The sequence below is a fragment of the Crocodylus siamensis genome, chromosome 2, assembly GCF_052110815.1.
Source record: "Crocodylus siamensis isolate JL-2025a chromosome 2, ASM5211081v1, whole genome shotgun sequence".
Taxonomy (NCBI): domain Eukaryota; kingdom Metazoa; phylum Chordata; order Crocodylia; family Crocodylidae; genus Crocodylus; species Crocodylus siamensis.
The window spans coordinates 12,245,373-12,270,372 of record NC_143396.1 but is presented as its reverse complement, the minus strand read 5'-3'; the positions used below and the strand labels follow the sequence as shown (position 1 = coordinate 12,270,372).

General features: G+C 58.3%; 2 protein-coding genes across 4 annotated transcripts; one reads left to right on the top strand and one right to left on the bottom strand.

Annotated features, from left to right (window-relative positions):
• Positions 1-88: 88 nt before the first annotated feature.
• HTRA2 (HtrA serine peptidase 2) lies at positions 89-11,659 on the bottom strand. Its single transcript, XM_090035276.1, has 8 exons — positions 11,175-11,659; positions 3,140-3,344; positions 2,845-3,039; positions 2,516-2,548; positions 2,167-2,275; positions 1,879-1,948; positions 814-909; positions 89-535 (listed from the first exon to the last, which is right to left on the bottom strand). The coding sequence occupies exons 1-8, from the start codon at positions 11,549-11,551 to the stop codon at positions 370-372; spliced, it is 1,251 nt and encodes a 416-aa protein (XP_089891402.1). The 5' UTR covers positions 11,552-11,659; the 3' UTR covers positions 89-369.
• A 108-nt stretch (positions 11,660-11,767) lies between these two features.
• On the top strand, positions 11,768-24,986 carry AUP1 (AUP1 lipid droplet regulating VLDL assembly factor). Of its 3 annotated transcripts, none has more exons than XM_090035257.1 (12): positions 11,768-11,970; positions 12,404-12,541; positions 12,783-12,933; positions 13,380-13,567; positions 13,649-13,721; positions 22,097-22,170; positions 22,909-22,975; positions 23,341-23,446; positions 23,796-23,951; positions 24,071-24,231; positions 24,496-24,584; positions 24,745-24,986. In XM_090035257.1, the coding sequence occupies exons 1-12, from the start codon at positions 11,783-11,785 to the stop codon at positions 24,791-24,793; spliced, it is 1,440 nt and encodes a 479-aa protein (XP_089891383.1). In that variant the 5' UTR covers positions 11,768-11,782; the 3' UTR covers positions 24,794-24,986. The 3 variants fall into 3 exon arrangements, with proteins under 3 accessions (XP_089891383.1, XP_089891384.1, XP_089891382.1); XM_090035256.1 differs by having other exon boundaries at positions 11,775-11,932; XM_090035258.1 differs by lacking the exon at positions 12,783-12,933 and having other exon boundaries at positions 11,768-11,932.
• Positions 24,987-25,000: the final 14 nt, after the last annotated feature.

Sequence of the window (25,000 nt, the reverse complement as noted above, 5' to 3'; positions counted from 1 at the left end):
AAGCCCGCAAAGGACAAATGCTGCAGTGGGGCCGCAGCCATCTGTTGCCTGGGGAAAGACAGGCACCCACACGGCTCCTAGGAAATAGTTTATTGTAGCAAAGGCGACTGACAGCAGCCCCCATCCCCTCCCACTGCCAGCCCCGCACCAGGCTGGCCCTGGCCCTCCCCACACAAGCCAGGCCCTGCCTCAGGGCTGCCAGTCTCTGCAAGGCACCCTCCATCTCTGAGTACAGCAGGCATTGTGGGGGTGCTGCCTGCCCCCATCCAGTCCCAGCCCAGGGATGGGTGCCTCTGTGTTGAGGTGACTGGGCTGCCCAGTCCCCACCACGGGCAGCCCGTGCTGTGCCATGCCATGCTGTGCTGGCCTCTATTCGGCAGTCTCAGGTGCGACGCGGACCATGAGGGTGTCGTAGCCGCGCCGCACCAGTATGGCCAGGCTCTGGTGCGTGCGCACCGCCTCATACACGTCTTCAGCACACCTCACCACCTGCCCGTTGATCTCCAGCAAAACATCGCCAGCCTTTATTCCCGCCCTGTGGAGACAGAGCATGGGAGGATATGCGGAAAGATAGCCAGAGCCCCTTACCCTGGCTCCCTGCCCACAGACAAGAGCTGCTTTCAGGTGGTCCCTCGCCTGAACAAGCTATCAACATGTGCACATGTGCCACTGGTCCCAGGACATGCAGGCTGCTGTGGGGGCAGCTCTGTTGGCATTGGGGGCAGCTTGGAGGTAACCACAAGGCACCAAGTGCCAAGTCTGCCCAACAGCCCAGGCTACAGGGTGGACATCCCCCACACCCCCGGCACTTACTGGTGGGCTGGGGAGCCGATGATGACCCTGTTGATGAGGACGCCAGAGGTGACATCGGGGAAGCTAGGGTCGTGCCGCTTCAGCTCAGCCAGGATGCTGCAGGGAGGGCAGAGTCAGAGCTGCGTCACTGGACGGCACGAGGCCCTGGCTCCCTCCCTAACGCTGGGTGCAGCTACCAGCCTGCCACAGGGAGGAAGTGCCGGGGGGACCGCAGGGAGCCGCTGCCTTGACCCCGGTGGACACAAGCTGGGCAACAAACCCTCCTGCCCCTGTGCAGCCCCGAGACCCATGGAGGCTCTGCGCTTGGCTGCCCACTTCCCTCCCCAGCACAACCCGCTGGTGTCATCTCCTGCCACTGCAGACGGCAGCCTGAGGAACCTGAGTACTAAGGGAGGTACAGACGAGGTGCCCACACCCAGAGGACAGGCAGTGCCAATGCCAGCGTGGGGCCCACAGGCTTCGCCACACACCCGCTGGGGCAAGTCCAGCAGAAGCAGAGCCCAAGCCCTGGCACAAGCAGTGCCCAGCCCATGCCAAGCCCAGGGTCCTGGAGGGCGCTGAGGGGGGGCAGCTGTACCCTGTGGCTCTGGCCCTACACCCTCCTGTTGAGCTGGTCCTGTTCAACCCCAGAGACAGACCTGGGGCCTGGCCACCACACCCAGCACCCTGGGCCCAGGCACTGGTGGGGAGAGGTCTCTGCATGCAGAAATGTAGAGCCCTGTGTGGGGCCTGGAGCACAGCCCTGGAGCAAGCAGGCGCCACCGGACACCATCTCCCAGCCCCATGGCAGGTTTCACAGCCAGCAAGGGGCAGTCACTGGGGGCTCATGTCCCAGGGGCACCTGACATCATGGCGATCGGCTAAGCGCAGGAGCAGCCAGTTCAGGGAGGTGGGAGGGCCTGAGGTAATACATGGGATCTCTCTAGCTGCAGGGCCCAGGTCTCCGACAGGAACCTCTGCAGTCTGTGGGGAGGGGAGGGCAGGATCCCCTTTCCACGTGGCTTTCACGTAAGAACTTGGCCACCTGGCCCTCAGTGCCCTGGAGCCCCAGCAGCCTGCTCGTACCTGGGCGTCAGTGTCAGCATCATCACCCCAATGTAGCGGTGCTTTACCTCCTCGCTGCCAAACCAGGAGCCTGTGGGGGACAAACAGAGGGTGGCAAGAGGCCAGGACTCAACTTCCCCCACACCACAGCAGCCCCAGGCTCTCAGGTCCTGTCCAAAGCCAATGCCAGGGCAACCTGCTGACAAGAGCCAGGCCCATCCTGCTTAGCTGGTCTGAAGGTGCTGTGGCCATTCCCTTGGCACTTTGCCCCCATCCCCAGGCACACCACAGCCTGCCCCCCCGACTCACTCTTGCGCTGCTCCCCCTTCTCCAGGAAGTCCCGGAGCCGGTCCGAGGGGATGGCGAAGGAGATGCCCGAGGTCACCTTCATCGTGTTCACACCGATCACCTCGCCATCCTGCAGGAGAGGACACCGTACCAGGCACCGACAGGGGGCTGGGGGTGAGCCAGCCTGGGCCCCACCGAAGAACTGACCAAGCCCTTTACCACACAGATCAAAGTGTTCCTGCCCCAGCCCCAGAAAAGCACAGCTCTGCACCCAGCAGGCAGGGGGCTGCCCATGCCCTGGCAGAGCTCCGCATAGGCAGGGGACACCACACCCCCGACATCTGGTTGGGGCACGAGCAGCAGAACCTACCAGGTTGACGAGGGGGCCCCCGGAGTTCCCAAACTGCAGCAGGAGAGAAAGGGGGAGTCAGGCTGTGGGGGAAATGCTCCCAGCCAGCACCAGCACTGCCCATGGCACAGACACAGAGAGAGGCTCCTGATGGCCTGGGGGGTCAGAGGCGCAGCCAATGCCCAGGCAGCCCCTGGATCTCCCCAGAAGGCCCTAGCAGACCTCAGCACATCCTGACCCTCCCCAGGTTGCCTCAATAAGGGTGTTACAGTCTGACTGGGCACTGGGAGGCAGCCAGTCAGACCCCCACCCACAGGTCCCCCCACCCCACCCACCCAGCCCCCTCTTACATCAATGGCAGCATCAGTCTGGATGTACTCCATGTTGGAACCAGCCAGCCCCAGCTCCTTGCTGCCCCGCTGCACCGAGCTGACAATGCCGGAGGTGATCGTGTTCTGCAGGGAGAAGGGGCTGCCCATGGCCACGACAAACTCCCCCTGGCGCACGTCCGAGGAGCGGCCCAGGGGCAGGGTGGGCAGAGGGCCCTGGGAGAGAAAGTGGGATCAGGGGCCCATGGACCAAGACACGCCGAGGTAAGGGCTGTGCGCCCAGGGGGCATCCTTGGCCCAAGCCTCCTGGACTCACCTTGGGCTTGATCTTGATGGTGGCGATGTCAGCCACGGGGTCCACATCCTGGACTACGGCATTGTAGAGCTCCCCACTGGCCAGCTTCACCCGCACCCGCCGCCGATTGGCCACCACATGGGCGTTGGTTACAATTAGGCCGTCTGGGGACACCACGAAGCCAGACCCGTTGGAGATGGGCACCTCCCGCCCTGAGAAAGGATGCCTGCAAGGCCAGAGGGCAGTGACCCCTGAGACAGGACTGGGCTGGACGCTGAGGGGCCCCACCTGCGCTGCAACAGCATGTGCCTCCCACCCAACATCAGCCACCCCAGGGACCCACACGCAGCCACCACATTGCCAGGGGCTGCCCAGGGGCGAGTGCCTGACCCCAGGGGGGGACATAGAGCAGAGGGCAGGGATTGCTATGGGAATCCAAAAGCAGCCAGGCTGGCATGGCCTCCGGAGTTCGCAGCCTGTCCAGCCCCAGGCAGGATCCGCCCCACAAGTGTCTGCCTAACCCAGTGATTCTTAGGCTTTTAAGGCTCAAGCCCCGATCCTTAGACTCGGGGCACCCCTCAGAACCACAGGCTTTCAGCTTATGCTCGTTTCTTGATCTACAAGAACACACTAGAGTAGTTCTGCTGCCGCAGAGACCTCAGCAAGCTCTAGCAGGGCAAGAGGATTCAAAAAAAGTCAGTCTGGAAGGGACCTCGCCAGGTCTCGTCTAGTCCAGTCCCCTGCTCAGGGCAGGATCATCCCCAGCTAAACCATCCCAGCCAAAGGCCTGTCCAACCTGCTCCTGGGAACCTCCAGGGATAGAGACCGTGTCTCTGGGGTCTGTTCCAGTGCTTGACCCCATTCATGGTCAGCACTTTCCTCATCTCCAGCCTCGGTTTCCCCTGCTGCAGCTTGAGGTTGTTGCTTGTCATCCCATCTCCATCAGCCACAGAGAAAAGTCCATCTCCAGCCTCTACCATCGCCCTGCAGGGACTTGCAGGCTGTGGTTACATAGTTTCATAGTTTCTAGGGTCAGAAGGGACCTGAGCAGATCATCAAGTCCAATCCCCTGCCATGGCAGGAAAGAGTACTGGGGTCAAATGACCCCAGCAAGATGTTCATCTAACCTCCTCTTAAACACCCCCAGGGTAGGGGCCTGCACCACTTCTCCTGGAAGTTGGTTCCAGACCCTAGCCGCCCTGACCGTGAAGTCGCGCCTCCTGATATCTAACCTAAACCTGCCCTCTGCCAGCTTGTGACCGTTACTCCTGGTCACTCCTGGCAGTGCTCGGGGGAACAGGGACTCCCCCAGTGCCTGCTGGTCCTCCCTGACTAGTTTATAACAGGCCACTAGATCCCCCCTCAGCCTTCTCTTGTGGAGGCTGAACAGGTTCAGGTCCCGTTGGCTCTCCTCGTAGGGCCTGCCCTGCTGCCCCCTGATCATGCGAGTGGCCTCCTCTGGACCCTCTCCATGCTGTCCACATCCCTCCTGAAGTGCGGCGCCCAGACCTGGACGCAGTACTCCAGCTGCGGCCTGACCAGTGCCGCATAGAGGGGGAGGATCACCTCCCTGGACCTGCTCGAGATGCATCTGTGGATGCACGACAAGGTGCGGTTGGCCTTCCTGACTGCGTCCCCACACTGCCGGCCCATGTTCATCTTGGAGTCAATGATGACCCCCAGATCCTTTTCTGCCTCCGTGCTGACAAGAGGGGAGTTCCCTAACCTGTAGGTATGGTGCCGGTTGTTCCTCCCCATGTGCAGCACCTTGCACTTGTCTGTGTTGAATCCCATCCTATTCTCATCCGCCCACCCTTGTAACCTGTCTAGGTCTGATTGTAGCCTGTTGCATCCTTCCAGTGTGCCCACGTCCCCCCACATCTTAGTGTCATCAGCAGATTTGAGCAGGTGCTTTTTACCCCCTCATCCAAATCACTGATGAAGATGTTGAACAGTGCGGGCCCGAGGACCGAGCCCTGGGGGACCCCACTGCCCACATCCTTCCAGGCTGAGAAGGACCCATCCACCACCACCCTCTGGGTGCGGCCCTCCAGCCAGTTGGCGACCCATTTGACTGCGTGGGTGTCTACACCACAGTCCCCCAGTTTCTTAATGAGAATGGGGTGAGAGACAGTGGCAAAAGCCTTCCGGAAGTCCAGGAAGATGATGTCCACTGCTACCCCTGCATCTAATGATCTGGTGATCTGATCGTAAAAGGCCACCAGGCTGGTCTGACAGGACCTGCCACTGATGAACCTGTATTGGTTGCCCCTAAGCATGCAGTCCCCGGCTGGCCCCTCCTGGATGTGTGCCAGCATAATTTTCTCAAACAGCTTGCCTAGGATTGAGGTGAGACTAATCGGCCTATAGTTTCCCAGGTCCTCCTTCCTGCCTTTTTTGAAGATGGGGACCACGCTGGCCCTCTTCCAGTCCTCCGGTACCTCACCAGAGCACCACGAGTGCTTGTAAAGTTGTGCCAGGGGACTTGCAATGACCCCGGCCAGTTCCTTAGAGCTCTAGGGTGGAGATCATCCGGGCCGGCTGACTTGAATATGTCCAACCCCTCCAGAAGCTCCCCAACTAAATCCTACATCTCCCCTGAGCCTCTTCTGCACATTAAATAACCCCAACTCCTTCTCCAGCCTTCTCTCACCAGTTTTGCCTCCAGGTCTCAAATCATTTTTACCGCTCTGCACCAGACTCTTTCCAAACTGCCCACACTGCTCAACGTGCACAACACAGAACTGAACGTGTGCCATGGAGAGGCCTCCCCAGTGCTGAACAGAGCATGAGAATGACTGCCCTAGATTAGCAAATGACACCGCTGTTTGTACAGCCCAGGAGGCTGCTGGCTTTGGTTGCACCCAGAACTCACAGCTGACTTCTGTTCAGCTCATGGTCCCGAGCCCCCAGGTCCTTCTCCACAGTGCTGCAGCCCAGCCAGATGCTCCCCAGGCCGTGCTGGTTCATGGGATTATCCCACCCCAAGGGCAGGACTGTGGCACTTGTTGAATCTCATCTGGTTCATTGCAGCCCAGTTCTCCAGCCCACTCTGGACCCCAGCCCTGCCCTCTGGGGTGGCTGCAGCTCCACCCAGCTCAGGGTCATCCCAAGTTTGCCAGGGGCACACTCCACACAACCCTCCAGGTCGTGACTGAGGACACAGAACAGCCCTGGACCCAAGACAGACCCCCGGGAACCCACTTGATATGTCCTCCCCGCTAGACACAGAGCCACTGAGAACTGCTCTGAGCACAATTATCCAACCAGCTGTGCAGCCACCTTACAGCATTTTGTCTGGTGTTTTCTCTTTGCTTGTTAATGACGATGTCATGACAGACAGTGTCAACGGCCTTGCTAAAGTCAAGATAAACCATGTCCACTCCGCTCCTATTATCTGCAGTCTGTCATTTTGTTGCAGAAGGAAATCGGGGTAATCAGGCATGGTTTGGTCTTGGGGGATCCATGCTGGCTGCTCCTGGTCACCTTGTTCTCCCTTAGATGCCTCACAGCAGGCTCCTTTGAGAACCTGCTCTGTCTTTGGGGTATTGAGGTCAGGCTGACTGGTCTGTAATTTCCAGATCCTCCTTCTTCCCCTGCTTCATGATGGGCACTTCCATTTGCCCTTCTACAGTCATCTGGGACCTCTCCTGAGCCCCGCAAGTTCTCAAAGAGGACAACCAATGGCTCTGAAATGACTGCAGCCAATTTGGATGCATCCCCTCTGGCCCTGCCAGTTTGAAAGCACCTGGCTTCTCTAAGCAACCTATAACCTGGTCTGTCTCAGCAGTTCCCAAACTCTTACAGATTGCACACCACCAATTTAAAATGATACAACCTTAAGTACCAGTAGCAATATTTTCAGTTCCACCTTGAGTAATACCAGCAAAATTTATCATATAAAGTAATTATAATAAATCTGCTAAGATGTACCATGAACAGGTTGTCTGCGTACCAGAGATTGGGAACTGCTGCTAGACCGCTTCACTCCTTATCTCTCTCTGCTGCCAATGGCGCTTATCACCTGGGAGCTGCCCTGGCTTGTGAAATCCAAGATAAAAGGCATGAAACATTCAGTCTCGTCTGCACTGTGACTTCCATAAGGGGCCGACGGTTTTCTACTCTTCCTCTTATTACTGAGGCACCTTTATAATCCCTTTCCCTTGTCTCTTCTGTCCCCCGACAATTGCATGTTGCTTCATGCCTTGGCCTTCTTGATTGGCCAATGCCACACTCAGGCTCTTCCCTTGTCCTGTGTCCAAGTCTCTGCTTTCTGTAGGATTCCTTTTCGAGTTTCAACTCACTGAATAGGTCACTGTTGAGTGAGATTGGTCTCCCCTGCACCTCTCAGTCCTCTGTCACATCTGGACAGCTGGCTCCTGCACCCTGGAGAGCCTCTGGGATGCGCAGCCACCCCCCGAGACTCCTCTTCCCCTCACTTTGGAGGCTCTGGATCCTGACTGCAAACTCGGCTTTGCCTCATGAATCATGCACAGGAGCCTGCAAGCTGCAGTGTCCTCATGTTGTGCAGTGCCCCACGGCCCTTGAAATCACGGACAATGAGGGCGGGAAGGGCCCTCAGGAGGTCACATCTAGTCCAACCCCCTGATCCAAGCAGGACCAGCCCCAGATACATCATCCCAGACAAGGATGGAGACTCCACCACCTCTCTAGGGAGCCTGTTCCAGTGCTTCACCACCCACCTCACAAGAACGTTTTTCCTCATATCCAACCTCAACTTCCCTTGCTGCAGCTTGAGCCCATTGCTCCTTGTCCTGTCATCTGCCCCCACTGGGAACAGTCCAGCTCCATCCTGCACTGAGGTCCCAGAGGGGAGGGGAGCCAGATGTCCAAGGTGAGTGGTCGGTCCTTAAGGAGGCGATCCTCCAAGCCCAAAGGAAGGTAATCCCAATGAGGATCAAAGGGAGCAGGAGAGCACACAAGCCTCCATGGCTCACTAAAATCATCTGGGAATGTCTCCTTACTAAAAAGGAGGCGTATACCCAATGGAAAGAAGGGGTCATCACCAGGGATGACTATTCTGCAGTCGCTCAGGGTTGTAGGGGGGCAGTTAGGAAGGCCAAGGCAGAGATGGAATTAGGACTAGCTTCTCAGATTAAGGACAATAGGAAGTCCTTTTTTAAATACATAGGGGGCAAAAAGAAGGTCCCGGGCAACATGGGGCCCTTGCAGGACGCATTGGAAAATTTGGTCGTCACACCAAACGACAAAGCTAACATGTTTAACGATTTCTTTGCCTCTGTCTTCCTAAGTAGGGACCAGAACAGCCACCTCCCTGCTGGGCCCCAGGGGAGGCACACCTGGGCCAAGGGTTAGCAAGGAACTAGTTAGGGAGCTTCTGGAGGGGCTGGATGTGTTTAAGTCAGCCGGCCGGCCGATCTCCACCCTAGAGTCCTAAAGAAATTGGCCGAGGTCATTGCAGGACCCCTGGCATGGCTTTATGAGCAATCGTGGTGCTCTGGTGTAGTCCCAGAGGACTGGAAGAGAGCCAACATGGTTCCCATCTTCAAAAAGGGGAGGAAGGAGGACCCAGGAAACTATAGGCCAGTTAGTCTTACCTCGATCCCTGGCAAGCCATTTGACAAAATTATGCTGGCACACATCCAGGAGGGGCCAGCAGGGGACTGCATGCTTAGGGGCAACCAACACGGGTTCATCAGTGGCAGGTCCCGTCAGACCAACCTGGTGGCCTTCTATGATAAAATTACCAGATCATTAGCTGCAGGGGTAGCAGTGGAAATAGTCTTCCTGGACTTCCGGAAGGCTTTTGACACTGTCTCTCACCCCGTTCTCATTAAGAAAATGGGGGGCTGTGGTGTTGACGCCCACACAGTCAAATGGGTCGCCAACTGGCTGCTGGGCCGCACCCAGAAGTTGGTGGTGGATGGGTCCTTCTCAGCCTGGAAGGATGTGGGCAGTGGGGTCCCCCAGGGCTCGGTCCTCGGGCCCACACTGTTCAACATCTTTATTGGTGATTTGGACAAGGGGGTAAAAAGCACCCTGTTCAAATTTGCTGATGACACTAAGATGTGGGGGGATGTGGGCACACTAGAAGGAAGCATCAGACTTCAATCAGACCTAGACAGACTACAAGGGTGGGCGGATGTGAATAGGATGGGATTCAACCCAGACACGTGCAAGGTGATGCACTTGGGGAGGAACAACCGGCACCATACCTACAGGTTGGGGAACTCCCCTTTTGTCAGCATGGAGGCGGAAAAGGATCTTGGAGTCATCATTGATGCCAAGATGAACATGAGCCAGCAGTGTAGGGAGGCGGTCAGGAAGGTCAACCGCACCTTGTCATGCATCCACAGATGTATCTCGAGCAGGTCCAAAGAGGTGATCCTCCCCCTCTATGCAGCACTGGTCAGGCCACAGCTGGAGCACTGCGTCCAGTTCTGGGCGCTGTGCTTCAAGAGGTATGTCGACAGCATGGAGAGGGTCCAGAGGAGGCCACTCGCATGATCATGGGACAGCAGGGCAGGCCCTATAAGGAGAGGCTACGGGACCTGAACCTGTTCAGCCTCCACAAGAGAAGGCTGAGGGGGGATCTAGTGGCCTGTTATAAACTAGTCAGAGGGGATCAGCAGGCACTGGGGGAGTCCCTGTTCCCCTGAGCACTGCCAGAGGGGATCAGCAGGCACTGGGGGAGTCCCTGTTCCCCCGAGCACTGCCAGGAGTGACCAGGAATAACGGTCACAAGCTGGTAGAGGGCAGGTTTAGGCTGGATATCAGGAAGCGCTACTTCACGGTCAGGGCGGCTAAGATCTGGAACCAACTTCCAAGAGAAGTGGTGCTGGCTCCTACCCTGGGGTTTTTAAGAGGAGGTTACATGAACATCTTGCTGGGGTCATCTGACCCCAATATTATTTCCTGCCATGGCGGGGGGATGGTCAGACTAGATGATCTACTCAGGTCCCTTCTGACCCTAGAAACTATCCTCTTTGCAGCCACCCTGCAGGGAGTTGATGGCTGCTATTCAATCCCCTCCCAGCCTTGTCTTCTCCAGACTCAATCAGCCCAGGTCCCTCAGCCTCTCCTCACCAGTCCTGTCCTCCAGCCCCACAACCACTTTCATTGCCTTTCACTGGACTCTCTCCAATGTGTCCACATCCTTTCTGCAGTGTATGTGTGTGGGGGGGGGAGGGGGGACACAGCTGGACATAGGACTCCAGATGTGGCCTCCCCAGTGCTGAACAGAAGGGAAGAATCACTGCCCTCAATCTGCCGGCAACGCTCCTCCCGATGCAGCCCAGGATGCCAGTGGCCTTCTTGGCACAAGGGCGTACTGCTGGCTCCTGTCCAGCTTCTTGTCCCCTGTCCCTTCAGGTCCTTTTCTGCAGAGCTGCTGCCCAGCCCATCACCCCCAGCCTGCCCTGGTGCAGGGGGGTGCTCCCTCCTCGGTGCAGGACTCAGCACTGGTCCTCGCTGAACCTCGTGGGATTTCTCTTGACCCAATACTCCAGTGTGTCGAAGTCTCTCTGAACCCTAGCCCCACCCTCCAGCATACCTACTGCCCCCCACAGCCTAGTATCATCTGCAGACTTGGTGAGGGTGCACCACACCCCGTCTTCCAGGTCACCGACGAAGATAACGAACAAAACCAGCCCAGGACCGACCCCTGGGGCACCCGCTTGATACCAGTTGCCAACAACACATGGAGGCCCCGGTGACAACCCCGAGCCTGGTGCTGCAGCCGGCTTCCTGTCCACCCAGCCGGACGTCCTCAGCTTGGCTGCGAGGACGCTGAGGGAGACTGGACCGAGAGCCCGGCTACCACCAAGGCACGCTGCAAGCACCGTCATCCCCAGCCGCGACTCGCCTGTCGAACCCCCTCACACCCCGTGCAGACCGCCGCGCCGGGCCGGGGCCGAGGCCGAGCACCACAGCTGAGACGAGCTCAGTGGAGCGGAGCTGCCCGGAGGGAGCAGAGGCCGCACGGCGGGGCGAGGTCAGACAGCGCCGAGCCCCAGCCTGGCCCGGCCCCGGGAGCCCCGCCCGGCGCGTCCCGCCCCGTCCCGTCTCGCGGCACCTGCCCAGGATCTCCACGTAGACAAGCGCGGGCGCCGTCTTCTCCACCACGTCGGCGATGAAGTTGAAGGCGGCGCGGGCGGAGGCGGCGGCGGGGCCGTGGGCGGCGGGGGGCGGCGCAGGCACCGCCGCGGACACGCGCGGCAGCAGCGCCCCGTCCCGCTCCCGGCCCCAGAGCAGCAGCAGCGCCGCCCCCGCCGCGCCCGCGCCCAGCACCGCCCGCAGCCGCCCGGCGCTGGGGCCGGGGCCGGGACCGCGGTCGGGGTCGGAGGCCGGCACAGCCAACAGCCTCCGTAGCCTCCCGCGCGACCCCGACCCCGACCCCAACCCCGCCGCCCGCAGGAGCCGCGACAGCGATACCCGCGCCGCCGCCGCCATGTTCCGCGGCTGCCGCCCGGCACTTCCGGGGGAAGGGCGGGAACAGCCAATCGCGCAGTGGGCCTGGGCAGATGGGCATTCCGGGAGCTGTAGTCCCGGAAGGGAAGAGCGGGACGAGGCCGCGCGGTGTGTCGGGAGCCGCAGTTCCGGAAAGGGAGAGCGGGGGCGGGGCTGCGCGGCGTGGCATGCCGGGAGCCGTAGTTCGGGAGTGGCCGCGCCGCGCCGCGGGGTATGCTGGGTGTCGGGCGGGAGCCGCGTGGCTTCCCAGCCTGCCCCGCGCGGGGAAGATGGCGCCGGGCCGCGGGCCTTGCTGAGGCGGCTCGGGGCGGCCATGGAGCCTCCCGCCGCGCCGGGCCCCGAGCGGCTCTTCGACTCGCACCGGTGCGCGGCGGCCGGGGGGTGCGGCCGTCTGTGAGGGGGTGCGGGCTCAGGCTGGGGGGTGTGACCGCCTGTGAGCGGGGTGCGGCCCGGGACGGGGGTGCGGGTGTCCACGAGGAGGGTGCAGCCCGGGGCGAAGGATGCAGGTGCGCACCAGGGGGGTGCAGCCCGCGGTGGGGGGCGCAGTGCCTGCAGAGGGGTTCAGCCCGGGGCTGGGGGGCATGGTGCCTGCAGGGGGCTGTAACCCGCGATGGGGGGGCCACAGTGCCCGCGAGGGGGAAGCAGCCCGGGGTGGGGGGGGCGCTGCGGTGCCTGCGAGGGGGGTGCAACCCAGGGCAGGGTGGGCACGGTACCCACAGGGGGGTGTAGTCCCGGCCGGGGGGGCGTTGTGCCTGTGGGGTGGTGTAGCCCTGGGTGGGGGGCGCAGTGCCCACAGGGGATGCTGGTGTCCATGCAACAACACTGATGCTGCAGGTTTCCGAGCGACGGGCTGCTGCTGCTGGCGCTGCTGCTGTACGCGCCCGTGGGGCTGTGCCTGCTCGTGTTGCGCCTCTTCGTTGGCGTCCATGTCTTCCTGGTCAGCTGCGCCCTGCCCGACAGCCTGCTGCGCCGGTGGGTGCCCACGGCGGGACGGGGGGCTCTGCCCGGTGGCCCTGATTCCCCTCTCCGAGACCTGCCTGGCCTGCCCAAGTCCCCTCGGCTCCCAGCACGTCTCCCCTCCCCTCACGTTCCAGTGCTTCCCGGCCTGTCCCGGGCCTCTGCTCGGGTTTGCCAGGGATCGGCACCAGCTGGGTCTAGAAGGATAAGCAAAGCCCTACATGGCCTTCCCGATGCTCCCACATTGCCATTCCAGGTTTGTCGTGCGGGTGATGTGCTCTGTGCTGGGCCTTGTGGTGCGGCAGAGCGACCCCCAGCTCCGTGGCACTGGTATCAGGGTGTACATCGCCAACCACGTGACCCACTTCGACCACAATGTCATCAACCTGCTGACCTCGTGCAACACCGTGAGTGGGGCGGGCGGTGGGGCTGTCCTCTCTCCCAGGAGAGGTGCTGAGGGGCCTGCTTCAGGATTGGGCCGTTGCGCTGTCCCGCCAGCCCAGAGATTCTATTGGGCTCTGAGAGCAGGGAGGAGCAGAGCTGAGCTGGTTAAGCTGATGGCTTTTGTGTTTCGCACTCTGTAAATAGGTTTGGGGCGGAAGCAGGGCTGGGCATGGGGCTTCCCCCAGCACAGGCAGGTGGCAGCAGCCCAGGAAGCAGTGAGCAGCCATAGTCCTTTTGTCATTGCCCCGCTTCAGTGGCTGCCTCTGCCTGTTTACAACTGAATCGGCACCTCTCTGATGGGGTTTCCAACAATACGAGCAGCAGACGTCTCTGCTCAGAGGCAGCAATTGGTGCTGAGCCCTGAGGAGTGGGACAGCACCTCTAACTTGCCCCGAATCTTCTCTTGTAGCCTGCCCTCAACAGTGCCCCCGGCTTCATCTGCTGGTCACGGGGGTTCATGGAGCTGGGGGCGGCAGGGAGCCGGGCAGAGCTGGTGGATTCCCTGAAAGCATATTCAGCCCACGGAGAAAACCCGCCTCTGCTACTATTCCCAGAAGAAACGGCCACCAATGGCCGAGTTGGCCTGCTCCGCTTCAGGTAGCAGTGGTGGGGGCCTGCCTTGAGGTGGAGCCCTATCTGTGCTAGGGTGTTCCTAATTGTGGTGCGCTTCCTTTTCAGCTCCTGGCCATTCTCAATCTTGGATGCGATTCAGCCAGTCACTCTGCAAGTTCAGAGGCCCTTAATCACTGTGGTGAGTCCTGGGTGTGGAAGAGCCTGTCTGGGTTAGGGGTATTGCCTGGCATTCGTTCTGCTGTTCCTCTGAGCCCTGTGGCCTGAGCTGCGTCCTGAGGTTCTTTTCAAGCACCGCATTCTCTGCCTTTCTAGCGGCTGTGTTGTAGCAAACGTTTGGTCATTAACGGTCTTTCACAATGGAAACTGAACTGAAAAACACCAACACTGTTTTGAGCTTCTGTTTGTCGCAGTGGCAATATCAATAAGTTCTCAATTGATCTGGTTGTCTGTCCACTGCACTTCTTGGTCACTGTTTAATAGCATGCAGGTGCCTCAGATTTCAGCATTCGTCCTTGATGTCCCTGTGAGGAAGGGGAGATGCTGAGAGACTGAGTTGCCAGAGGTCGTGCACAGTCTGGGGCAGAGCAGGGGGTTGAGTGTAGGTTTCTTGGCTCATAGCACCGTTAGTGTTCTGACCACCACACAGTTGCATGGGTTGCAGTGGAAAAACTTTGAGTTTTCCTCATTGACCTCTCAGAGAACTTTTTTATTGTTGGGACAGGGAGGCTGTGGAATCACCTTATAAGATGGGTTTCTAAGAAGAGGCTGGCTGCAATGTTTAGCAGTTGCATGCATGCAGTGGGCTGGACCAGGCGACCCTTGAGTTCCATAGTTAGTAGGGTCGGAAGGGACCTGAGCAGATCATCAAGTCTGACCCCCTGCCGTGGCAGGAAAGAGTACTGGGGTTAAACGACCCCAGCAAGGTGATTTGTCAAGCCTTGTCTTAAAGACCCCCACAGTAGGAGCCAGCACCACTTCACTTGGAAGTTGGTTTCAGGTCCTAGCCACCCTGACCGTGAAGTCGCGCTTCCTGATGTTTAATCTGAATTTACCCTCTGCCAGCTTGTGACAGTTAGTTATTTCTAGTCACTCCTGGTAGTACTCGGGGAAACAGGGACTCCCCCAATGCCTGCTGGTCCCCTCTGACTAGTTTATAACAGGCCACTAGATCCCCCCTCAGCCTTCTCTTGTGGAGGCTGAACAGGTTCAGATCCTGTCGCCTCTCCTCGTAGGGCCTCCCCTGCTGCCCCCTGATCATGCGAGTGGCCTCCTCTGGACCCTCTCCCATGTTGTCCACATCCCTCTTGAAGTGCGGCACCCAGAACTGGATGCAGTACTCCAGCTGCGGCCTGACCAGTGTCACATAGAGGGGAAGGATCACCTCCTTGGACCTGCTTGAGATGCATCTGTGGATGCACGACAAGGTATGGTTGGCCTTTCTGACCACATCCCCACACTGCCCGCCCATATTCATCTTGGCATCAACGATGACTCCAAGATCCTTTTCTGCTTCTGCCCTGACGAGAAGGGAGTTCCCCAGCATGTAGGTATGGTGCTGGTTCTTCCTCCCCAGGTGCAGCACCTTGCACTTGTCGGTGTTGAATCCCATCCTATTCTCATCCACCCACCCCTGTAACCTGTCTAGGTCCAATTGTAGCCTATTCCTCCCTTCTAACGTGCCCATACCCCCCACATCTTAGTGTTGTCAGCAAATTTGAACTGGGTGCTTTTTACCCCTTCATCCAAGTCACTGATGAAGATGCTGAACAGTGCGGGCCTGAGGGCCAACTCCTGGGGGACCCCACTGTCTACATCCCTCCAGGTCGAAAATAACCTTCTGGAGGGATTGGACGTATTCAAGTCAGCCAGTCCAGATGATCTCCACCCTGGAGTTCTAAAGGAACTGGCCGAGGTCGTTGCAAGTCCCCTGGCACAGCTTTACGAGCACTCGTGGTGCTCTGGTGAGGTACCGGAGGACTTGAAGAGGGCCAACGTGGTTCCCGTCTTCAAAAAAGGCAGGAAGGAGGACCCGGGAAACTATAGGCTGGTTAGTCTTACCTCGATCCTAGGCAAGCTGTTTGAAAAAATCATGCTGGCACACATCCAGGAGGGGCCAGCAGGGGACTGCATGCTTAGGGGCAACTGATACGGGTTCATCAGTGGCAGGTCCTGTCAGACCAACCTGGTGGCCTTTTACGATCAAATTACCAGATCATTAGCTGCAGGGGTAGCAGTGGACATAGTCTTCCTGGACTTCCGGAAGGCTTTTGACACTGTCTCTCACCCCGTTCTCATTAAGAAACTGGGGGGGCTGTGGTGTAGACACCCACACAGTCAAATGGGTCGCCAACTGGCTGGAGTGCCGCACCCAGAGGGTGGTAGTGGGTGGGTCCTTCTCAGCCTGGAAGGACGTGGGCAGTGGGGGCCCACACTGTTCAACATCTTCATCAGCGATTTGGATGAGGGGGTAAAAAGCACCCTGTTCAAATTTGCTGATGACACTAAGATGTGGGGGGGCGTGGGCACGCTGGAAGGGTGCAACAGGCTACAATCAGACCTAGACAGGTTACAAGGGTGGGCGGATGAGAATAGGATGGGATTCAACACAGACAAGTGCAAGGTGCTGCACGTGGGGAGGAACAACCGGCACCATACCTACAGGTTAGGGAACTCCCCTCTTGTCAGCACGGAGGCGGAAAAGGATCTTGGAGTCGTCATTGACTCCAAGATGAACATGGGCCGGCAGTGTGGGGACGCGGTCAGGAAGGCGAACCGCACCTTGTCGTGCATCCACAGATGCATCTCGTGCAGGTCTGGGGAGGTGATCCTCCCCCTCTATGCGGCACTGGTCAGGCCGCAGTTGGAGTACTGCGTTCAGTTCTGGGCGCCACACTTCAAGAGGGATGTGGACAGCATGGAGAGGGTCCAGAGGAGGTCCACTCGTATGATCAGGGGACAACAGGGCAGGCCCTATGAGGAGAGGCTACGGGACCTGAACCTGTTCAGCCTCCAAAAGAGAAGGCTGAGGGGGGATCTTGTAGCCTGTTATAAACTAGTCAGGGGGGACCAGCAGGCATTGGGGGAGTCACTGTTCCCCCGAGCACCGCTAGGAGTGACCAGGAATAACAGTCACAAGCTGGCAGAGGGCAGGTTTAGGTTAGATATCAGGAGGCGCTACTTCACAGTCAGGGCAGCTAGGGTCTTGAACCAGCTTCCAGGAGAAGTGGTGCAGGCTCCTACCCTGGGGGTTTTTAAGAGGAGGTTAGATGAACATCTTGCTAGGGTCGTTTAACCCCAGTATTCTTTCCTGCCATGGCAGGGGATTGGACTAGATGATCTGCTCAGGTCCCTTCTGACCCTAGAAACTATGAAACCCGTCCACCACCACTGTCTGGGTGCGGCCCTCCAGCCCGTTGGCAACACATCTGACTCTGTGGGTGTCGACACCACAGCTGCCCCTCAGTTTCTTAATGAGAACAGGGTGAGAGACAGTGTTGAAGGCCTTCCGTAAATGGACTATGTCCACTGCTACCCTGTGTCTAAGGATTTGGTGACCTGGTCGCAGAAGGCCACCAGGTTGGTCTGACAGGACCTGCCTCAAATGAACCCGTGTTGGTTGCCCCTAAGCATAATGTCCCCTGCTGGCCCCTTGTGGACATGTGCCAGGATAATTCTCTCAAAAAGCTTACCCAGGATTTTGGGTAAGGTCCCTTCCTGCCCGGTGAATCTACAATCCAGTGATTTCATTAGACCGCTTTTCTCCAATCCAGCTCAGACAGATGTGGCAGGAGCCAGTGGAAGAGAGAATTGCTCTGTGCTGCCCTAACATGTAGGGTGGATGTGGAGCTGTTACGTGGATCATTGGGGACACCTGGTTTGGGGCAAGCAGGGAGCTGCTTGATTGTGGGCGTTTGCTCCGGCTAAAGATCAGGGAGCTGGAAGAGGCTTGGTTTGGCAGGCAAAGTTGTCCTCTCTCTCAACATCAGGGGCAGAGGAGCCCAGGACAAGCAAGCAACCTGCATGAAACAGGTGAGGTACATTAGAGCCCTGAGATGCCCAAGATTTGGCTGGTCTGATGTCCATTAGACCTGCAACTGGGAGCATGAAATAAAGACTGCAAAGCGACAGACACGAGAGGTCTATCTTCACCTCAAGCTCTGTAGCTGTTGCTGAAGAGCATGGTCCTGTTCCCCTGCTTGTGTCAGACCTGGGAGCGAGGCAGCGAGGACACTCTGGGGCCTGCTGTTGCTGTTCTTGAGTATGCAGGGGCTGAATCCTGAAAGTGCTGCAGCCCCCTGCTCCTCCCCAGGCATCTCTGCAATACTGCTGGGTTTGAGGCCTGTGGGTAGGCAAGGCTCTGCTCTTTGTCAGCCATCTTGAGTGCCAGGGAACCAGTGTGGGGGTAATTGGTGCAGTCCTTGGGTTTCCTCATTTGAGAGGTACCCATCAGCCGTCGTGAACAAACCAGGGCAAGCTCTGCGATATTTCTGTTTGCAGACACCAGGCTCAAGGACCCAGAGTGAGGGAGAGGGAGCTGTCCAGGTCAAGTGGCTGTTCCATGAGTCTTCTTGGCCTGCCTCTGTATTGAAGGAAATGTGGCCTTGTGTCACTCCTGCATGTTTTAATAAAACTGAACTAAAGAATCATCATGACCAGACTGTTAACAGCATCAAGCTTGGTGCCAAAACAACATAGGTCAAAGTCCACACTAGAGAGGTTTCAACATTGAGCTGCAGTTAAATTACTGGATTCATTAAATTGCCACCTTGTTACGATAAACCACCTTTCTAAGTGGAAGAGAAGCACTGGACCTGCCAGTTATCTGACTAAAATGCAGCTGAAGAATTTTACCAAGTCAATTTGATTCTGCAGTCTGGAGGTGGCAGCAGCTGCTGAAATTACACTTTTCAAGTCCAGAGACGTGGGTACCTTGCACCCAAGGGTTTGAAACGTGGCTCGCTGGCGGACTGTAAAATGTGGTTGTTTTTGCGAGGAAGCATCAGTGAATGGGGCTGTTCCAAATGCTTAGGATTCTGTTCTTGGTGCAGTGTCATTTGTTTTCAGTTATCCAGACAATAGTGTAAAGCCTGAGCAGGTTTAGCATGCCGGTGAGACAAATGGTAGGGTAATAGAGAGAGGTGGGTATTTGTTTTTGGTTTGCAAGTAACGATCACAACCCTGCAGCGTGCCTGTTATTGTAGTGAAGGCAAGGTGATATCTCTGAACACAGGAGTGTGGTTATGCTGGGAAAGCAGCAGCTGGCCTAGGGTAGGTCTTCACAGGTTGTAGCCTCAGAGTTAGCACTTGGTGCAGGGCTGTGGCCAAGAGGGCTATATGGCTCTTGGATGAGCAGGAAGAGGAGTGTCCAGTCTGAGCAGAGATGCAGAGTTGTCCTGTCCAGTGCAGTTAGAATGTGGGTGTGCTCTGTTGTCCGACTTCAGACAGGACATGAGAATGCCAGAGAATACACATGGGGCTACAGTACCAATGCAGGGCTAGCCCTGAGGCTTGCAGTGCCCAGCTGAGCTGGCTTCTCAGAGTGCAAGCTGAGAGTAACTGGCACAGGAAGGGCTCCTCTCACCCAGCTGATAGGCCTGGAGCAGGTTCCAAGGCTGAACGTTCATATCAGCATCTTGCTTCAGGGGCCAGTTTCTCTGTTTATTAGTGTTGAGGGAGCCTGGATTTGCCATCAGCTCACCAGATGGTGACAGCGCTGTCATTCCTAGCCTCTGCTTTCATCCAGCCTCTGGGAGGGACCCTCTGGCTTGTGTGTGTGGGTGTCAGGTGATAGTTTGGTAGTCTCCTCTGGTCCTGCTGTGTGGGAATCTCTTCACTCCTCACCTTCATGGGTATTGGAGGGGGTGGAGGGTGGTGAGAGAACAACGCACTCCACGTTTGCATCTCTGCTTTACTGTGCTTCAGCCAGTTGCTCAGAGAGACCAGGAGGGAGTTTTCCTCTCTGAAGCCAAATGGAGCAGATCTATCCTGGAAGTTTTGCGTTCCTCTGAAGCAGCAGAGGTTGGCTGCGCTGCAGGTGGGACACTGGAGGTGAGGGACCAATTCTTGGGAGTGAGACTCATGCTTGTGGTCTGCCTTGGTCACAGGCCCAGGGTTCCTTGGGGTTGAAGGAATTTCCCCCTGGTTCAGTGTGGGGGCGGGGGCAGGGTACCACATTCCCCTGCAGTGCATCGTGTGCATCACTTCCTGGGCAGATCTGTCTGTTTCCTGTCAAAGCCATAGTGTCTGTAGCACCTTGGGCTGCCTCACGTACTGCTGCTGTTTGCACCAACATCAGCTACAATCCATGAGAGCCTGACACAGAGCTGGGTTGGTGTAGGGGTGTCTCGGTGACAGTTACCTGCCTGTGAGAGATCCTGCATCACCCAGGATGGTCTGCTGGTCTCTCCTGATCCTGGGCTGTGGGTCAGACCCACCCGTGGTTAAGGTTTGAGTGAGGATGTCTGGCTGTCAGAGCTTTTCCCTTCAGCGCCCTGTTTGGGTTCAGGTGTGGTTGCTCTAGCACTGCTCATCGCTCCTGGGCTTGGCCCTTCCTTTCTGGTGTCTCCCTCCAGTGCCTTTGGCTGATGTGGGGTGCAGGGTCTACATAGAGCCATGTGGTTTGGCCCAGTCAGGTTTCAGTGACATCATCCCCAGCTGGTGTCAGCTTTACAGAGTCCTGCTTAGAGCAGCCATTTGAATTGTGCGCAGTGTGCTGCTGACCACGGGGACATGTCTGTGACACCCCTTCCACACTCAGAACACAGACAGCTGAGAACTTAAGGCTGCTTGTTACTGGACTTAATGTTAGACCTCAGGTAGTGGCACCAAATTCATAAAACGCTCAAACAAGAATAGTCCATTTTCTGAAGAGAGCATTTTTGGAGCACAGCAATTTGCAACTTCAAACACACAACAAAGAGCAAAGGAAAACTACGCCTAAGTTAATACACAGCCCAGTAAGACCACTGTGTCAGCGTATGCAACTTCGTCTAGCTTAAAATGCAGCCCGCTAAGCCAAAAAGGCAATGGAGCCTTGCATGAGTCTAATGTAGTCCCGAGGGCTTGCAGCCAGGTATTCAGAAAGTCCTTCCGGGGAATCTGCAGTTTGTCTTAGGTGATGGAATGGAGGTTCCACAGGTCTCATCGCTGCCTGGGTTTTTTTAGGCAGATATGCACCTTTTCCTCCCCCTTGGGTGGCCTTGACCAGAATGTGCTTCTCATGTCCCTCACCACTCCCATGCTTTCAGCCTCTCTGTCTCATCTCTGCTATCCCAGTCTCCTCATTTCCAGGTTCTCCTTTGAAATGTAAATGTAGTTCTCTGCTTTCTTGGGTGGCAAAAGTCCAAGCTGTCTGGGACCCTCCTCTGTTACCTTCGGTCTGTCTCCAGCCCATCTATGTGATGAGTGTGCCAGGTCTTTGCCAACACTGATTTCCAAAGCAGCTGCTGTGGCCTTGCTGTGATGAGAAGTCTTGAGGTGTGTTCTTGTCTGTGTGTGGAGAGCTCAGCCACGTGCCTGGAAAAAGAACTGAGAGGTCTGCGATGGAGCTGGCTACTTGGCCATCCTCACAGCTGGACATCTTGGGGCCGGGTGTCATGGATCTCGGAAGCAAGGAAACTCTGTAATCTCTAGATTTAAGAGCTAGGTCACAGATTAGATGGTTCATTTTTGAAGGATCCTTCTCAATGGGCTAATTGGTATGGACTTGGGTAGGGGGTGTTGCTTTTCTCTAGCAGGGGCATAGCCTCTGTCCAGGTCTCTGGAGTGTATATTAATAACCTTTGCAGCAGCAGGATAGTGGCAGCCACAGCCCCCCATGCTTTTCCAGGAGCAGGGGTGATGCCTGGGGTTGTCCAGGGGTGACTGTCGTGTGGCTCTGAGGTTGGACACAGGGTTTGTTTAGACTGGTTTGGACAGGGATAATCCTGCTGCAGGCAGGGCTTGGACTAGATGTGACCTCCTCAGGTCCCTTCCAGTCCCACCGCTCTGGGACTCTGCTGCTCTGAAATCTCACGGTGAGACTCATGTGACTGCAGACAAGGCTTGTGCAGGGGGTGGATGCCATAAAGGCAGTTTCCATTGCTGCCCCTGGCTGTGCCTAGACTTGGTGCTATCCCCCTGTGAATAGACTGGGCTAGTGTGCAATGCGTGTCGGAGCGAGATCTGGGACCATCAGGCTTCCTTCCCAGGGCTGGCCCAGGGTCGCAGTTCCCGTGGTTCCAGGGCAACGCTCCACAGACCAGTGGCCTTGAGCTGATACCAGCCTCTCCTGAAAATGGTCTGAGGCTGGGATTCTGGTCTGGGGTGGGAATAGGTGGCTGGGCACAGACTGGAGCACTGCAGGTTTGCTTCTCCAGCCACCTGTCAGGCCCCAGTGCGGATTCATCTGCCTTAGGGCTTGTCCCTGCTGCTCCCACCCTGTGGCATGACTCTCCCCACATCTGTCACTCACTGCCCTTGCCAGAGTGTAGCTGTGCTGGGCCCCGTCCGTCCTCCTTGTTGTGGCCCTGCCAGCTTCCCTGCCTGTGGTGTCTCACTGTGCTTTCTCCCCAGAGCGTGGCTGACTCCTCCTGGATCACAGAGCTGCTCTGGACCTTCTTTGTTCCCTTCACAGTTTATCAAGTAAGGTACTATCTCTCTCTTTGTTTGGGCAGGTTGGGTGGGAAGGGCCCTGTTGTTTCCCCTTCCTTCCCCCCTGGCATATGGAGGCCCCAAGGCTGGCTCCATGCTTTGGGTGTCCGTGGCTCCTGGTGAGGGGGGTTGGGGGGGCTTTTCCTCAGGTTTGTAATGCATTTCCTAGCCAGTTCTCCCCTCTCTAACACACCTGTGGGGCACCTGCCCTGCGCTGGCTCACTAAAGCTGCTTAGCCCTGTGGCCTTTCTCCCTTTCCCTGCTGGGGTCTGGCTTCCAGTGGGCCCCGAATTGTCCCATGGCCCTTTCCCAGCATGATGCGCTGGCATCTGGATTCCTCCCTGAGAGCCCCAGGAGCAGTTCAGCCTGCTCCTTGTAGCCTAGCGCAGCAGGTTCTGTGGCCTGGGCAGTTTCTGCTCTGTCCCTCCTGTGCTAGGGTGGGGAGCATCAGTCTTCCTGCTGCTTCCAGCCCTGGGCTCTGCCTGCCTTGTGGGGCATCTGCAACTCCTGGTTTGGGTCCCTGGGGGTACCCTATTGGCGGGCAGTTTGTACCCCTCCCTCCCAAGCACCAAGAGGGTACCTGGGGACTGATCCTGCCCTGCTGTGCCTCTCTGGAGCTGCCTCTCCCTTACTTGTCCTGGGGGCTGGCACGGGAGTAGAGGGGCTTCAGCCTCACTGGAGCTGAGAAGCCCCCGTGCCCTGGTTCCTCACAGCCCAGCACTGTCTCCTGGCAGGTGGATGCCGCCAGTCTCGAGACCAGCCGAGGAGTCCAGTGAGGAGTTTGCTCTCCGAGTACAGGAGGTAGGGAAGTGGGGGCTGGGGCTCAGGGAGCCGTAGGGATGGCAGGGATGGTGCAGACCTGAGCAGCCTCTGCACAAAGGGCATGTCCATGCGGAGCTGGTGGCAGGAAGGGTGTCTCTGACCCTGTTTTTGGGGCCTAGCAGACCTGTGTCAGTTCCCAGCTGTCAGCGCTGCTGCCTACCACTCACCCGGAGCAGAGCGCAAGCAGCTGGGACCCCTCTGCCCTCCAGCAGGGAGCTCCACCCCTGTCAGCCCTGGAGGGCAGAACCCTACTGCTGTGAGGCACATGCGGCTCTGGGGGAATCTCCCTCCTCTGTCTCTAACAGCTGGGTGCAGCTGTGTGACCCCTGGTGCCTTTCCCGCAGCTCCTGGCGGTGGAGCTGGGTGTGGTGTCCACGCGACTCACCGCAGCTGATAAAGCTGAGCACATGAAGAGGCTGAGACATGTCCCCCCTCGCCTCTTCACCCCAGGTGAGTGTCTGCTCTCCCTGTGATGTGCACTAGGCCCAGCCACAAGGCTTGCCACCACATACCCTCTGCCTTGGGGACAACCATGGGTATGGGGAAGAGCAGGCCTACAGTGCCCCCCCCTCCAGGATGTCCCTATCACCTGCTCTCTGGGAAAGGGCCTCTCGCTCAGCTCTGTGCTCCACAGGGGGCGCAGGGGATGAGGCAGCCAGGTGAGGTTTGGGAGCAGGGGCCCTGGTTCAGCGGGGCAGGTGGGAGGGCAAGCAGTGGTGTTTTCCCATGCCCCTGCCAGTATAGCCTCGGGCCTGAACTGCCCCGGCAGGCCTCTCACATACTCCGCTCCTTCCCATAGCCCTGAGCCAGTCACTGGGCGCCAGGCCAAGGGTCCCGTCCAGCCTGGCCAGCGCCGGACCGTTCGCTGCTGAGGATGTGCAGATCACAGGCATGGCCCAGCGTGTCAAGGAGGTGCTCCCGCATGTGCCCCTTGGCATCATCCACAGGGACCTGGGTGAGCAGGGAGTGGTGTCTGGCACCAGGTCCCCTCGCAATGAGGCCTGGGCTGCATGGGGAGCCCTGGGCAGGCTGCCTGGCAGCAGCTCCTGCTTACATGGCTTGTCTGCCCCACAGCCCAGACCAACTGTGTGGACACCACCATCGCCAACCTGCTGGAGGGGCGGGTGCCCTTCGTGCCTGAGGAGACGGTGGCAGCCGAGGATGCCCTGCTCTCCCCGTCCACATCCCAGGCTGCTGCTGGGCCCCTGTGCTCCACAACTGCATCCCCCGCCAAGGTAGCTGCAGCAGGGAGAGGTTGGCACTGCTCCTGGGAGCTAGGTGCGGGGACCCACAGGCGCTCAGACCTCAGTGAGGTGGGCTTTGTGACTGGGGAGGAAGGAGCCTCTGGCTGGCAGGGGTGGCACAGTGGGTGCATCCAGACCCAGCCTGGCCTGCCCAGGCCAGGGGGTTGGTGCTGTCACTGCCTCGGTGGCAGCGGGCGTGGGGTGGTAGGACAGTGCTGGGCACTGGCCGCTTTGTGACCGTGCTCTCACCCCCAGCCGGCTGTGAAGCAGTTTGCGAGGTCCCCGGTGGAGCGGCATTTGTCCCTGCAGGAGCGCAAGCGGGCGTTATACGACCACGCTAGGCGGTGAGTGCGAGTCCAGCAGGTGCGGGGCCCAGCCTGCCCCCACCTTCCTGCCCAGGACGTGGGGGAACCAGGGTGGGTCAAGGTGTCTGCGATCCTCACTGCCCTGGCCCCAGGTGGCACAGAGGCAGACGGAGTAACCTCTCGGGCACTTCTCCTGCAGGAAGTACACGGAGAAACATGGGGCCCCACCAGCCACTGGGACCCGCTGACCAGAGTGCCCACTGCATCTGCATGCCCACCAGACGGACCACCCAGCGCCTGGCCTGCACCCCTTGCCATGGCCACCCGCATCCCGCCCGGGTGCCACCTGCTCGGCTCTGCTGTGGACTCTGCCCCCTGCCCCCCGGGGGCTGGGGATGTGGTGGGGGGGTTGGCTCGGGAATAAACCTCCTGCTGCCACTGGGCAGCCTCCTCCC

Excerpts from the sequence above, each read along its gene's own strand:
- AUP1 (XM_090035257.1), top strand. The coding sequence starts at position 11,783 with ATGCTGGGTGTCGGGCGGGAGCCGCGTGGCTTCCCAGCCTGCCCCGCG. Across the intron at positions 12,542-12,782 it reads CCCGACAGCCTGCTGCGCCG|GTTTGTCGTGCGGGTGATGT; the intron begins GTGGGTGCCCAC and ends TTGCCATTCCAG. Across the intron at positions 22,976-23,340 it reads TTGCTCTCCGAGTACAGGAG|CTCCTGGCGGTGGAGCTGGG; the intron begins GTAGGGAAGTGG and ends CCTTTCCCGCAG.
- HTRA2 (XM_090035276.1), bottom strand. The coding sequence starts at position 11,551 with ATGGCGGCGGCGGCGCGGGTATCGCTGTCGCGGCTCCTGCGGGCGGCG. Across the intron at positions 2,549-2,844 it reads AGACTGATGCTGCCATTGAT|TTTGGGAACTCCGGGGGCCC; the intron begins GTAAGAGGGGGC and ends CTCCTGCTGCAG. Across the intron at positions 910-1,878 it reads ATGCTGACACTGACGCCCAG|CATCCTGGCTGAGCTGAAGC; the intron begins GTACGAGCAGGC and ends CCCTCCCTGCAG.